The sequence below is a fragment of the Triturus cristatus genome, chromosome 8 (genome assembly GCF_964204655.1).
Source record: "Triturus cristatus chromosome 8, aTriCri1.1, whole genome shotgun sequence".
Lineage (NCBI taxonomy): Eukaryota > Metazoa > Chordata > Amphibia > Caudata > Salamandridae > Triturus > Triturus cristatus.
In genome coordinates, this window is record NC_140591.1 from 799,284,191 (window position 1) to 799,297,242 (window position 13,052).

The window sequence follows — 13,052 nt, forward strand, 5'->3', positions numbered from 1 at the left end:
GGTGACGTTTTTATGTTGTTACTAACAGAGTTGTAGAATTCGAAACAAAACTTACAGAGAGGATTTTGTGAAGGAGGGGTAGACAGGAGCAGGAGCTGCTGCAGCGGCTGCTGACGTCAGAACGACCGTGCTGGGATTGGACAGTCGGTCAGAACCGTAAAACGCTCCGGATGGGTGCGTTAGTGTGCGGCGCGCTAGGAGTGGAGAAATACAAGGGTGACGTAGATGCTCCCTATTGGTGCGTTAGTGTGAGTCGCGCTGGGATTTGAGGATTGTGACAGTGACGTAGAAGCTCCGGATTGGTGCGTTAGTGTGAGTCACGCTACGATTGGACAGAAAAGCGGTACAGTTGTAAGGAGAAACTAGTGAGACACAAAAGAAGGGAAAATGTAATATGATCCATCAGAAAAGGAGAAAAAGTCTTGGTTTGGTAGAATTAAGAAATGGTTTAAAAAGGACAAACAGATTGTAACTAGGGAAGGACAGTTATTTCCTCCACCGAAAACCCCTGCATCCTTTATGGTTGCGAAATATGGATATCACAGTTGTATTTGGTTAGATAACTGGGTCAAGTATACTGAGAAGGACGGAGTGTTGGCTTTTCCAGAGCATGGTTCATTTAATTTGGCTGTTTTGAGAAATTTGAGAGAGAAAATGATGAATTTAGAACCAAGACCTAGACCGACTCAATTTGAAGCATTGACAGAGTGAGAAGATGAGATGCATGACCGAGAAAGACAGAGAAATGGTAGAGGATATAGGTACCTGTTTGGCAGATCATACGGACATGAGAGGCATGATGATCGAATGAGAAGGTGGCAGAATGCGAGTATGACTGAGGGTTTGTATCCCGTAAGAACTGCAGGAGATATTGAAGGAAGAAAGTGTGTGGAAAAGAGGCATAATGTGGAATCGAGAGGGTATGGAATGAATGAATCAGAGGATGATGTTCTTGATGATATGTTCTATAAGAATCCACCACCATATCGACCAGAACCAGAAATATTAACCCCAAGTGCTCCAATGAAAGAAACCGTACGAATCATAAAATCGGAACCAGAGTTCCAAGATTTGGGAAGAAACAATTCCACTAGCGAGGTAGAGAAGAAGTCCGGAGGAAAATTAGATGGAGAAAATTCAGCAGAATTAGCAAAAACGACCCTAGAATTAACTGAGAAAATAAGAGAATAGACTAAAAATCTGGAAGCTGTAACTGTTCCAGTAACAATAGGTCCAGTAATGCCCATTTTCGATAAACAGAAGGATAGCAAACATTGTTTGACGGTCCCTTATAAAAGTAACAAACCGGCTGAACAACCAAGAATGAGTCAGAGTGAGAATACGTGGAGACAGAAAATGAGTATGATTGAACAGAATTTTTCAAATAACCCGTTTGTAGGTCAAAATTGTGCAGAAAAGCGTATGACGATAATAGAGACAATGACAGAAACGCAGAAAGATTTTGGACAAGGAAATGTAGAAAAGCCAGTAGGACCATCTACAGAGGAGTTGAGTGAATGGTTGAGAAGCTTGCAAAAGAAAGACAAAGAATCACAGTCAATGGATGTGGCCAAATTACGAATGGTACTGGAAGAATTAATAGTAGGCACTATCCCGGAGTTGTTATTTCTGTGTAAAAGCGTAACATGGAGAGCAAAAAGTCTTCATGAAAGATTAGAAGAAGTGGCAAATGAAATGGGTATTGATATTGAAAAGGTAAAAGCATTACAAAAACCCTATTGAGTAGATTTCACTGAGAAAGACATTGAAAACATGAATACCACAGGACGAATAGGTCAGATAAAAGAGATAATTATTTTATTGAGAAAATGGGGAGATGTGGACAAATGGAAAAGCAGATGGTATCGTAAACGAGATGAAGTTTCAGACAAAACGTTTTCAGCTTTACCCCTCGACCCCAAGACGTCCAATCAGAACTTTCTAAAACCCCAATCTTGATATTTTTTGACATTATTTTCTTTAGAAAAGTAGGTAGGGAATTGAACTAAAGCTCGCTCTTCTTTGACGAACTCGATTTCCTGACATTATGCTGACGGAGAGGACGGTGACACTGCTGGACAACTGTTATCCTGAATCTTTGAGAGACTGAATTACGGCCTAACTTTGCTGAATAAAGATTTTTCCTCGACCTGACTGACTTAGAGGACGACTTTTAGCGAGATTAGGTAAATCTGATGTTCTGCAATGCTGGTGATGATTTCTAATGATTTTGCAATATTTCTTAGATAAAGAATATTTGATTAATTGACAAATGTGTTGTGTCGATTATTTAAAGAGAATTTAGTTTAGTATGTAAAGTGTAGATAGATGATTGTGACACTAAACCTATAAAACAACTAAATGATTCATTGCCTTATGAGGGGAATATTTTAGGATTGGAGTCAACTTATTTAGAGTAAGGTAAAGGTATTCCTTTCATGTCAGCGTTTTGAAAACTTATTCCTCTAGGGAAGCAGATCAACAGAGTGTGAATATTGGTGTCATGGGCCTCACCAATGAATGTATTTGAGTGAATTTGCTGTTGAGGTATTTGGTCTGTGATGAAGGGGGAATTTGATGTTCCACGCTGCAACACCTTCTCGTCCCTCTGTGACTGGGGCAGGTCACCAACCCTCCATACTGCACAGCAAGAGCCTCACCGTTTTCCCATCTACCCTGGGGCCAGCCTAGCACTGGGGAGCACCAGCAGAAGCAGCGAGCCCTGTCTTCTGGATCGGAGTGAAGAGGCAAGGCAACAGCCTGGGGAGAAGCAACATTGCAGTGGCCGCCGGATGGTGAAATGCACGCAGGGTGCGACCCACATGCAGTGACTCGTTTCCCGATTCTTAACACCGGTGTCGATATTGGGGCTGCTGGTCATACCCTATGCTTATGGGCCCCGGGAGAAATCTGCCCACCGCATGTTGATTGGCAGCTGGGTGGCTCTGGGGACCCACCTTGCACCTTAGAGACAGGCAAGTGCAATGGCAGCGGCCGTGACCGCGGTGCCGTAGGCATGAAAATGATCGCTGCATGCACCAAGTATCAGGCATCAGCCCCAGTACTCCCTGCCTGGGTGCCAAGATAAACACTAGAGGAAGCAGAGCCCCCTGAGATTAAATGACTCGAATTGCTCCGGGCTGAGGGAACTGGGCTCACCATAGAAGCCCGCAGAGACACTCACGCTGACTGCGGATGGCATACCTTGATTCCAGTGCCTGAAACTAGGGTCCAGGCAACTTAGCCAGCCATCAGGCCCTCCTCCCTGCTGGGAGCCCAAGGGATACAATCTGCCGGGGGAGGCCCGCCACATGCCTCAGGATCCAGGGGCGAAGGACAACGCCAGGACTGTCTCAAGAAGGTGGCTGCTTTGTGAGAGCGAGACAGGCTGTGCCCCGCAAGACCAAGTAAGTGCGGGCTCCTCTGTCGCTGCTTAGAAGACAATGAGATTCCTGCTGGGAGTGGGGGCCTAACGCTACCCTGTTGAGCTTGACTGAGGAACAGCAGGAGAGAGAAAGTGGCGGCCCGCAACCGTGCTAGGGTGTGCCCAGAAGCCCCCACTAATGCAGATGCCCCAAGACAGAAAATGAGTACTGTAACTGCCCCTGGGACTGCCGCAATTAACTGGGCATTCGTCCTGGCGAAACCTCCTCGGGTCTACCACTGGATATTTACACCACCTCAGCGGAGCACTTTGCTGCGATGCCGGGATCAGACCACAGACCATAGAAGTGAGCGAAACACCACGGGAGGGCGCCTGTCTGCTTTGCACTGTGGACCCCGGAGGTGCTCTGAGGTCCAGGGGGCCGAACTGGGATGTGCCTAGTGCAGGCCAGAAAGGGGTGGGCCACAGCCCCTTCTGCTGAGACTGTGACAGTGGGCCGGGCGAGACAGAAGGGAGAGGGCCAGAGAAACACGACATGGACTCTGACAGAAATTTCCTGCAGATAGAGACAATATCCAATGACATTAGGCTCCGGCATACTTATTAAATTAATGCCTAAGGTGTTAATCTGAGGCCCTTCTCCCTTTCACTGCCTGCCTCCTTGGGGACCGAGAGGCTAACTATCCATCTCATAGCTGATGACACCTAGGGCATCTGGAAAACATGGCTACTGCACGGGCAAAAAAGAAAGGATCCCTCAAGGAGAGGCTGACCAAGCCGGCCAGGGGCCTGTCCACAGAGCGTCCACCACCCCTACACCCAGTACAGCTGCCAGACAGGGAGGACACAAAGGGGCCAGTGACTCAATCGTTTCTTAACCCCTTCGGTGCTCATGACGGAACGGTTCCGTCATGAGCCACGGTTGAGCTGTGCTCATGACGGAACCGTTCCGTCATGACCACGCCCGCGCAAGATTCCGTCAGCACAGCGGCGGAATCTGCGCAGCATGGAAGGGGTTAAGTCACTGTTTGCTTCCCTTCTTGATGACCTCTAGATGGTTAAAAGAGATGTGTTACAAGTCCTAAAAGAGTTTCACCAGGGTCTAACAGAGGTGGGAGACAGGGTCTCTACCCTCGCGGATCAATGGGGCTAGCTGAGACGAAGAAATTGAGCAACTTCAGATGGAAGTGATTCCCCTCAGAGATCAACAGATCAATTTGCAGGCCCCTGCAGAAGACCTAGGAAACAGGATGAGACGGAATAACATCTGCATAAGAGGGCCTCCAACTAAAGCAGAGGGTGCAGACATTGGAGCGTTTGTCACTCTACCAGGACCTGTCAGCTCTCATGTTATAGAAACATCGAGACTTTCGCCAAGTGAACAGTTTTCTCCAAGATAAAGGCATCAACTACCTCCTAGGACCACCCGTTCTGCATATTTTTTCACTGGGAGGGGAGGCTCCATCAGCTCCGATCCCTGGCCGAGACATGCCCAATGCTGACCATTGACGAGTCCTCTGAAGAAGGACAGCCAAATAGACCCCAGGAGCGGAAAGCACAGAAATGCCTTAGGTGGTGAGGTGCTTGACCTCATCCAAAGGACTGCGCCCTGATGACGAAACCATAGCGATGGAAAGGCAAGCGGTGCTCGGCACACTGTCTAGCAAACCCGACAGGCTGAAGATTATCTGAGCACCAACGAGGCCACCAGATCACAGACAACAGTACTGGGGGTGGGGAGGCTGACGGGCTGGAGGGCGGGGAACAGGACCATGCACAGTGGAGTAGGAGACACTCTAATAGGCCCCTACACCTTGGATTCCCACAGCACATTCCTGGACACTGCCTTAGATTTTGATGGGACTAAGATTCTGTTCCTGTTCCTGTTCCATGTTGTGTTTCTGTTGGGGGAGTACTCGAACTACATACATGGGCACTACACTTTAGATTCTCCCAACCATGGGGTTGACCAGGGATCACACCATCCACACTGGAATGAAGGATGGTTATTGACCAGAGTAGCCGCTACTGAGCTTTCATTCCTTTCCCCATTCAAATGATTATCTAAAGGTTATCACTCTCAACGTAAAGGGGCTCTACAACGCGCTGAACAATTCTACCTTATTTAAAAGAGTCTAGGGCTGTCCTGTGTCTTTTAATGGAGACCCACCTAGTTTCTGGCAATTGGTACAGGCTTCGATCTCACGCTTTTTAGTCTTCCGTTCCTTTTGAGATCGAGTGAAATCTAAACTAGCAGATATCAAAGGGAGGCTGTTGGTATATACTGTGAGTGTTGGAGACTGCACCTTTACATTGGCTTCCCTATATGCCCCAAATGATGGCCAAAAACGATTCCTCCGACGGACTGTTGCGGAAGTGATGTCTTCTCAGGACAGGATGGTGCTATTAGGGAGAGATCTTAACCTACTGTTCAACAATGACTTGGATCGAACAGCACATCACTATGGTCACATTGGGGCCCTTATGCAGGAGGGAGTCCAATTGTTGGGCGAGAAGGGACTAAGAGATCTTTGGCGAGAGCAGCACACACAGGCCCAGGACTATACATTCTACTCACATGCCCATAAGACATATGTATGCCTTGATCATTTTCTAGGGAGAGCCAGACCCTGATCACGATGACAAAGATAGAGCCACTCTCGATATCAGACTATGCTGAAGTTTCTCCAATTCTGGCCCTTCCCCTAATGCCACAACCTCCCTGGTCATGGAGAATGCAGGAAACCTTACTCCACAGGCCCGAAGTGGTGCCAAGGGTTATTCAGGCAATAACAGAGTTCCTTCCAATTAGTGACCACTGACACATCGATCGCTACCCTTTGGCAGACTCTAAAGGATGTTATATGGGTGAACTAATTGCTAGATCAGTGGTGGGCAACAAAATCCGCAACAACTAAAGGGAGCAGTTACACAAACAAGTGCAAGAATTAGAACATATACAAAAATGCAGCGGAGGCACACAGATATGGGTGCCGCTAAAGGTGGCACAAGCACAGTTAGCCGGTCTAGACCTTTACAAGGCCGAGTATGCCCTGCTTCCACTCCAACACTCTTTCTATGTAGGGTGAGATAGATGTGTGCGGCTCTTGGCCAACGGGCTTAAGGCACAACTGCAAGCCATGGTAGGGGATTCCCTGATGGCACAGGACGGTACAGATATAGTAGGAGACGGCCTCATTGCGTCCACCATCCGGAACTTTTATGAGAAGCTTGAAGCTCTACTCAGAGCAGACTCTCACAATGGAGAAGCTGGGCCTTTATCTTCTGGGCATGAATACCAAGAGACTGACACAAGAACAAGGTAACACGTTGTATCGCCCAATTTGGATTTTGGCCATTAATTGCCAGAAACCACTCAAATTGCTGGGCAGACAGCTTTCCTGCCCTCTTTTATAAGACTTTCTGCACCGCATTTTCCCCAATTCTAACCTGGCTCTTCAACTCAATTACTGTGCTGCTCTCGATGCGAGAAGCCTCCATCATGGTACTCCCAAATCCGGGAAGGAATAAAAACAGTGAGTCTCTCACCGCCCAATATCCCTCCTCAATGTGGATATTAAATGGTTCACTAGCATACTATCTGCACGGTTGAGTCCACTTATGCTGGGTCTAATTGATCCAGATCAGGCAGGGTTTGTCCAACACTGACAGTGCAGCGACAACACCAAACGCATAATCCAATTAATCGACAAAGCCAAATGCTCTAGAAGGGAAATAATGCTCCTTGCCATAGATGCCAAGAAAGCGTTCAATCAGGTGCATTAGCCCTACTTGGTGGGGATGCTCAACAACTTTGAATTTGGAACGTATATCTTTGCATGCATCCTCAGTTATCTGACCTGATACTAATTGAGAAAGATACCCATTGTGACACACAGCTACCCCGTTTCACCGCATATAATATTTTAGGGCTCCCAAATGCCTTCAACTTTTCACTTAAATCCTGCAGAGGGTGACATATTTGTCCCAAAGGCACAAGTAAGGGCATCGGCAGTGGTAAGATGGTAATCTTATTTTTTAGGGAAATTAGGACAATAATGCTTCTTGTGTATCTGCCTGGGAACAGGAAGGCTGAAGAAAACTTTCCGATGATCAGACCAGGCTGCTGGCCAGCATTCACTGACCGTTAGACTGATTTCTTTGAACAAATAGCATTCAAAGTATCTTATCCATTAAACTCCTTCATGTTCTAATGTTAAAACCAAAACAAAGATAGGATCCAAATTTTACACAATAAAGAAACTGTTAAAAACTAAGAAAAATGCTTAGTTAATTTGTAAAATTTGCAGTTGTGAGACGTCATTGTGCTGTCTTGAAGTAGCAGACTGTGGTGGCTGATCCATTTTTAGGTCTCGCCTAGGCAGTGCTTGCGTTGTCTCTTTGAGACATGCTGTATTCAGCATATGGGCATAAAGCTCCGCCCACTTTCCGTCCATCTTTTTAATTGGCTCCTGCTCCTGTCATTTGTAAATGGTGACTTTTCATTGGTCAATAGGCTTAGTAGTCCCTCTTAGTACCGCCTTGTCTCTTCTTGTAACCTCCCATGAGGACACCCCCTGATACATGTGGTGTTACTCCCTAAGATTTAATTACAGCCTCAAAGCACTATTTTCTTAAAAGGCTTCATGCAGGACACACACTTGCTCCCAAGCTAGGTTGGCCGTGGTTACTTCACTCACTAGAACATCTCACATTTATATGAGACCTTCTATAAATTTCTCTTCATCAGCTCCACACAGAGTACAACCTAATCTGAAAATAATGTAATAATTATTTTGTCGCATATCAAAGCAATTTTGGGGAGAGGATGTGGTCTGACGGCTAGAGCTGCCAACTTTGGAGCTGGGAAACCAAGGTGCGAGCCTCTGGGTCGCGTCCCCATCCTGTGATTCTGGGCAAATCACTTAATCTCCCTGTGCCAACGAAAAAAAATAATATTCCCATGTGTAACGTAACCGGTGCTCATAGATAGCGCTCTAATCGCTTGCGGCTCGAGTTCACGCTATATAAATCTGCCAAACAGAGCTACTAATTGTACATATGGGCCTAGCTATTTGAATGTACTCATGGTACGGTCTTGCATGCAGTGCATTATGGGTCGGGGGATTTAACATATTTTCTGCTGGGTGCAGTACCATATGTGACCAAAAGAGGTCCCCTTTTAGCCACATATGGTACTGCACCCTGCAACATGGCTAGGTAAAAAACATTGCCATTTATAATGCCAATAACTCCAACTTTGTAGACATGAAAAGCTGGTGCCTTGCTTACTAGGGACCTCTAGGAGCAGCTTGTGGTAATGCACCTAGACATGCAGTGCTGTTGCCTTGCTCACTAGGGACCTCTAGGAGCAGTTTGCGGTACTGCACCTACACATGCAGTGCTGGTGCCTTGCGTACTAGGGACCTATAGGGGCAGCTCATTTGTGAGCTCCTCTGCTAACAATCTGTAAATAAATTAGGGTATTAAAATCACAGAGGATGATAGTTTGTTGGCTCTGGTCAGAGGAACATGTGATAATGTCATGACATGTACTGAGAAAAAGTGCTATCACACCCAGTCAAAAGATATTCAACCAAGATTTTGATTGACATATTCGGTGGTAGTGTGTATGAGGCGCTGACAACCTTGTCCGATAAATAAATGTGGAAGTATACATTTTGCATCCCAATTTTTACAATAAGCTCAAAATAAATATGGATAAATACAGATTAGAAGAGCAAAAATAAATAAATAAATGAATACTGATGGAAAAGTAAAAAAAACATAAAACAGGTGGTTTAATTAATAAATAGAGACAGTTACAACAGGGGGTGTATGTTGGAGCATGAGTAAAAACAGTCATACTCGAGGCACACCCGAATTCTAACACCTGCTTTTGGAGATTCTGCACTTTACTACATGCGGATCAGACATGTACGGTGCAAACTGCACGGCTACAGAGATATGAATGTAAGTGCATGCACAGTGCAGCATACAAAATTCCTCAAAGGAATGTACTGAGGTCACTGACTGTTTAACTAATGAAAATCATGAAAGTGCAGTAGGACAGACTGATAAGACTTTGCAAAGTCCACAGTGGCAGAAAATCTGTCGCTCATTCTTGGCATAACTTTCCCCAACCAACCAATTGGCTTAATCCCACTTTATTTACTATGTGACATTGCACAATACTTTTGTGGCACTGGTCCCGAAATTGAATTTTTTTTATTCTTTCAAACACATTTGTAAAAAGCATTAAAAAACAAAAGGTCTGGCCTCAGCAAGCTGTTGCGATGGTTCTTTATTTTAGTTTTCATTTCTGCAAGAATCCGCGCACAAATAAAAAAGATGTGTTCTAAATGAAAAATTAGATTAAAAAAGGAACATTTACATATTGTTTTAACAGAAAAGTTCTGGTGCATCCTGCTAGGCAGGTGCACTTAAAACAGGAACAGAAATCTGTTTTACTTGGGATGCATATGACAAAAAAGTGATACTTATTGGTGCAAAGAAAATGTGTTATTATTTTTGAATGAGTGTAATCTGAAGATAGGCAAGACCAATTGGCTTTGCCGTTGCTTTATAACTTGTAGTCAGTGGTCACCCAGTCGTGGAAATTATTATAACAACTGTCAGAAAGGATGCTGGGCAAACAACTGTTTAGGTTCAAACTCTTTTATTATGACAAATGCATTGGCTACTCTGTTGTGTAGACATGTGTAGGTCAAATACTGCTAATGAATTCAGATGACTGAATACTCATGATGGGTACACTTGCCAGCCTCATAACAAAAAAGTGTGTGCGTGCTGTGCTCCATGCCATCTTAAAGGTCAGTGAGCGTTCCGAGGTTGCAGGAAGTGGAGGGGCCCTGTGAGAGCACAGAGGGGTCAGTGTTAAGGGTGGGTAGAATTTGCGAAACTGACTTTCGCAAATTATTGCGAAATGGCGCAAAATCTCCGCGAGCATGCGGAACTTTCGCGAAGATGCAGAAATTGCTTTTCCCGCCCGTTCGTGATGTGTTTTTGCATGCTCGCGGGGAAATATATCTCCAACTTACCCATGCGGTCGCTAATGGGCGTGACCATCTTGCTTGTGATGCTTATTTCCTGTTCGCGATCGCAATGACGTGTTCGCGATTGCAAACTCTCGCGGGATAGCGCTACCAACAATCCAACATCTTGTGGCACGCGCGAACGGATAGGAAAACTCGTTGGCGAATGCAGGGACCCCGTAAGTCGTGAATGCGCGCACGAGAATGCATTTTTAAAGCGCGAACAAGAAAAATACTTCCGTTTTGCGGCAGATTGTGAAAGTTTTGACATTTTCGCATTCTCATCAGAATGCGAAAATGCCAAAATATCGCAAACTCCGCGAGCGGAACGAAATTTACCGCCCAGGCCTAGTCAGTGTATAAGCAGAGGGGCAGGGGCGGAGATTTGGATGAAAAAGTTCAGTCATAAAACCAGATCAATATGCATACATTTCACAAATCGATAGGCCTGTCACACTTCTCTCACCTTCAATTCTTCCCGATGTATATTCAAAATTGGGATATGTGACCTGGGACCCACCAATAATTTTATGAACACGGCTCCCATGATACATGCTGTGGAAAAGAAAGCGCTATCATGCTAAAAAAAATGTTTTAGAACTTTTAAGCGGCCACTCGAAGTACACGTTTCTTTTGCACATTTCAATTTCACTGAGCAAAGCGCTGAGACGGTGTTATGCAAACAGTGAGAGGACCCGCTCCAATGCTGTAAGTGGGCGGGTAGTGCGTGTCTGCGCATCTTAATTTGAAGTGCAGAGTATTTGCACCTCTCAGGCGTGGTGCGAACGTTTTAATGGGATAGTATTATAACTACTCAATTGGACGCATATACTATAAAACTGAAAGCATGCACTTTTGTATTTCCTTAAAGCACCGCTCAATGCAGTGCAACAACGCACCCATAGAACCTCGGCAACTAAACAAGGCGATTATATCTCCCTCGTGCCGACTCGTCCGGATTAAGGCTGCAGACAATGCCGGTCACTCGGATTAGTGTGCACACAATAATGTACTACGACTCGGGCATCGTGGTCCAAGTGCCTAGAAAGAGCAAACAGCGACTCACTCACCTGACATGATAAAATCAGGAGGAAGGGTGTGCTAGCGCCGAAAAGAGTCGCTTGGTGCCCCAGGCGAGCGAAGGTCACCTGCACACGGGGCTGCCGTCAGAGTCCGAGCTGTAGGGAGGCAAACCGACAAAACGGCGTTAGCCCCTGTCCTGTATCCGCCCACTGCCCACCTTCTATTCGAGGATGTGACCCTGACCTGCCCTGCGATGACTCTGCAGTCTGCCCCTAGCTACACTTTCCAGGAGCACCCTCCACCACAGACCCCCCCCCCCCCCCAACACACACATACAATGCATCTCTAAATCCCAGTTCTGCAGCAAGTAACCCCACAGGTACGTGCGGGGCAGCCCCCCTTCCCCCCACCCCCTTCGGGGAGCCCCTACTCCGGCCAAGGCCAATGGATATCTGTGAGAAAAATGAGAGCTCGGGACTCTCCCTCACTTTCTGGGGGGGGGGGGGGGGGGGGGAGGAGGCGAGGCATCAATTTGAATTACGCCACTGCCCACCATTGCCACTATGTACTATGGCCCCCTGCTTGATTTGTGATTCCCTATGGTAACCGGGCATTTAGCACCCGCACACCCCGCTGCTGTTAATGCCAGGTACTCCAGTAACCACCACACACCGCCTTACAGTCTAGGCGGAGCCACGCCCCTCTTATTCGCACAACCGCACATTTCGGAATACAGGTAGAACACAGCACAGCAATTACTTTGACTGGGGGGGTCAGACAGCTCTCCGGTCCACGTGAAAGGCGAGTCCTCTAGGTGCCCTTGCGGGTGTGATCTGGGGGGCAGCTGCAAGCAGTGACAGCGCAGCCAGCGAGCGCCCCTCCTACCCGTGACTGCAGTGATGTCAGCAGAGGCGGTGATCTGCAGGAAACGCACTCCTGCCTCGCTGGTACCGGTTGGCAGTGCGAGGGTGGCAGATGGAGCTTTCCGCGAGCTTGGCTCTCGGTGGGTGGGTATGGCGAGTCACTGCCCCCCGGCTCCGCCCATGCCTCGCCCCCAGCGCGTTCCTGCATGCCGTTTTATACTGTAATGTGCACACACCAATGAGCAAAGGTCTCCTACGACGCGTTTGGCAGCGGGCAGCAATTGCTTAATGCGCAGGACAGTTTTTTCCTCACTAGCCTGCAACCCAGGCATGTCCAAAAGTTGGCGGGAAAAGTTCCTTGTACAAACTTGCTCAGGTTCAAGGGCAGAATGAAAGAAGGGATCAGGCACGCCCATCCTTAGGGTCACACTTACACCCATTCGCAGGGGTGGCTGTCAACATTTTGAGGCGCTACGTTAGTTATGTTATGTTATGTTAAATATTTAAATAGCGCGCAATAGCTACTCCGAGGAGTGTCCCAGCGCGAAGCCAAGGGGGGGAGAGCCAAAGTAAAGAGCAAGAGGAGACTTATGGAAACAAATAGGTTTTAAGGAGACGCTTAAAACAGCCTGGGTCCTGGGTATTCCGCAGGGAAAAAGGAAGAGCATTCCAGGCAACGGCAGCTTTGACAGCAAGCGAGCTGCCCCCAATCCTAGACCGGGAGAA

At 46.9% G+C, this 13,052-nt stretch overlaps 1 protein-coding gene across 4 annotated transcripts in view; it reads right to left on the bottom strand.

Moving 5' to 3' along the window:
* Positions 1-12,502, bottom strand: part of GYG2 (glycogenin 2) — a 349,183-nt gene extending 336,681 nt beyond the window's left edge. For all 4 annotated transcript variants that reach the window (XM_085622236.1, XM_085622235.1, XM_085622234.1 and 1 more), the window contains exons 1-2: positions 12,223-12,502; positions 11,511-11,618 (exon numbers count right to left, since the gene is read on the bottom strand). In XM_085622236.1, coding sequence (XP_085478362.1) covers positions 11,511-11,517 — 7 coding nt within the window. In that variant the 5' untranslated portion in view covers positions 11,518-11,618; positions 12,223-12,502. The remainder of the gene's footprint in view (positions 1-11,510; positions 11,619-12,222) is intronic.
* Between the last annotated feature and the right edge of the window lie 550 nt (positions 12,503-13,052).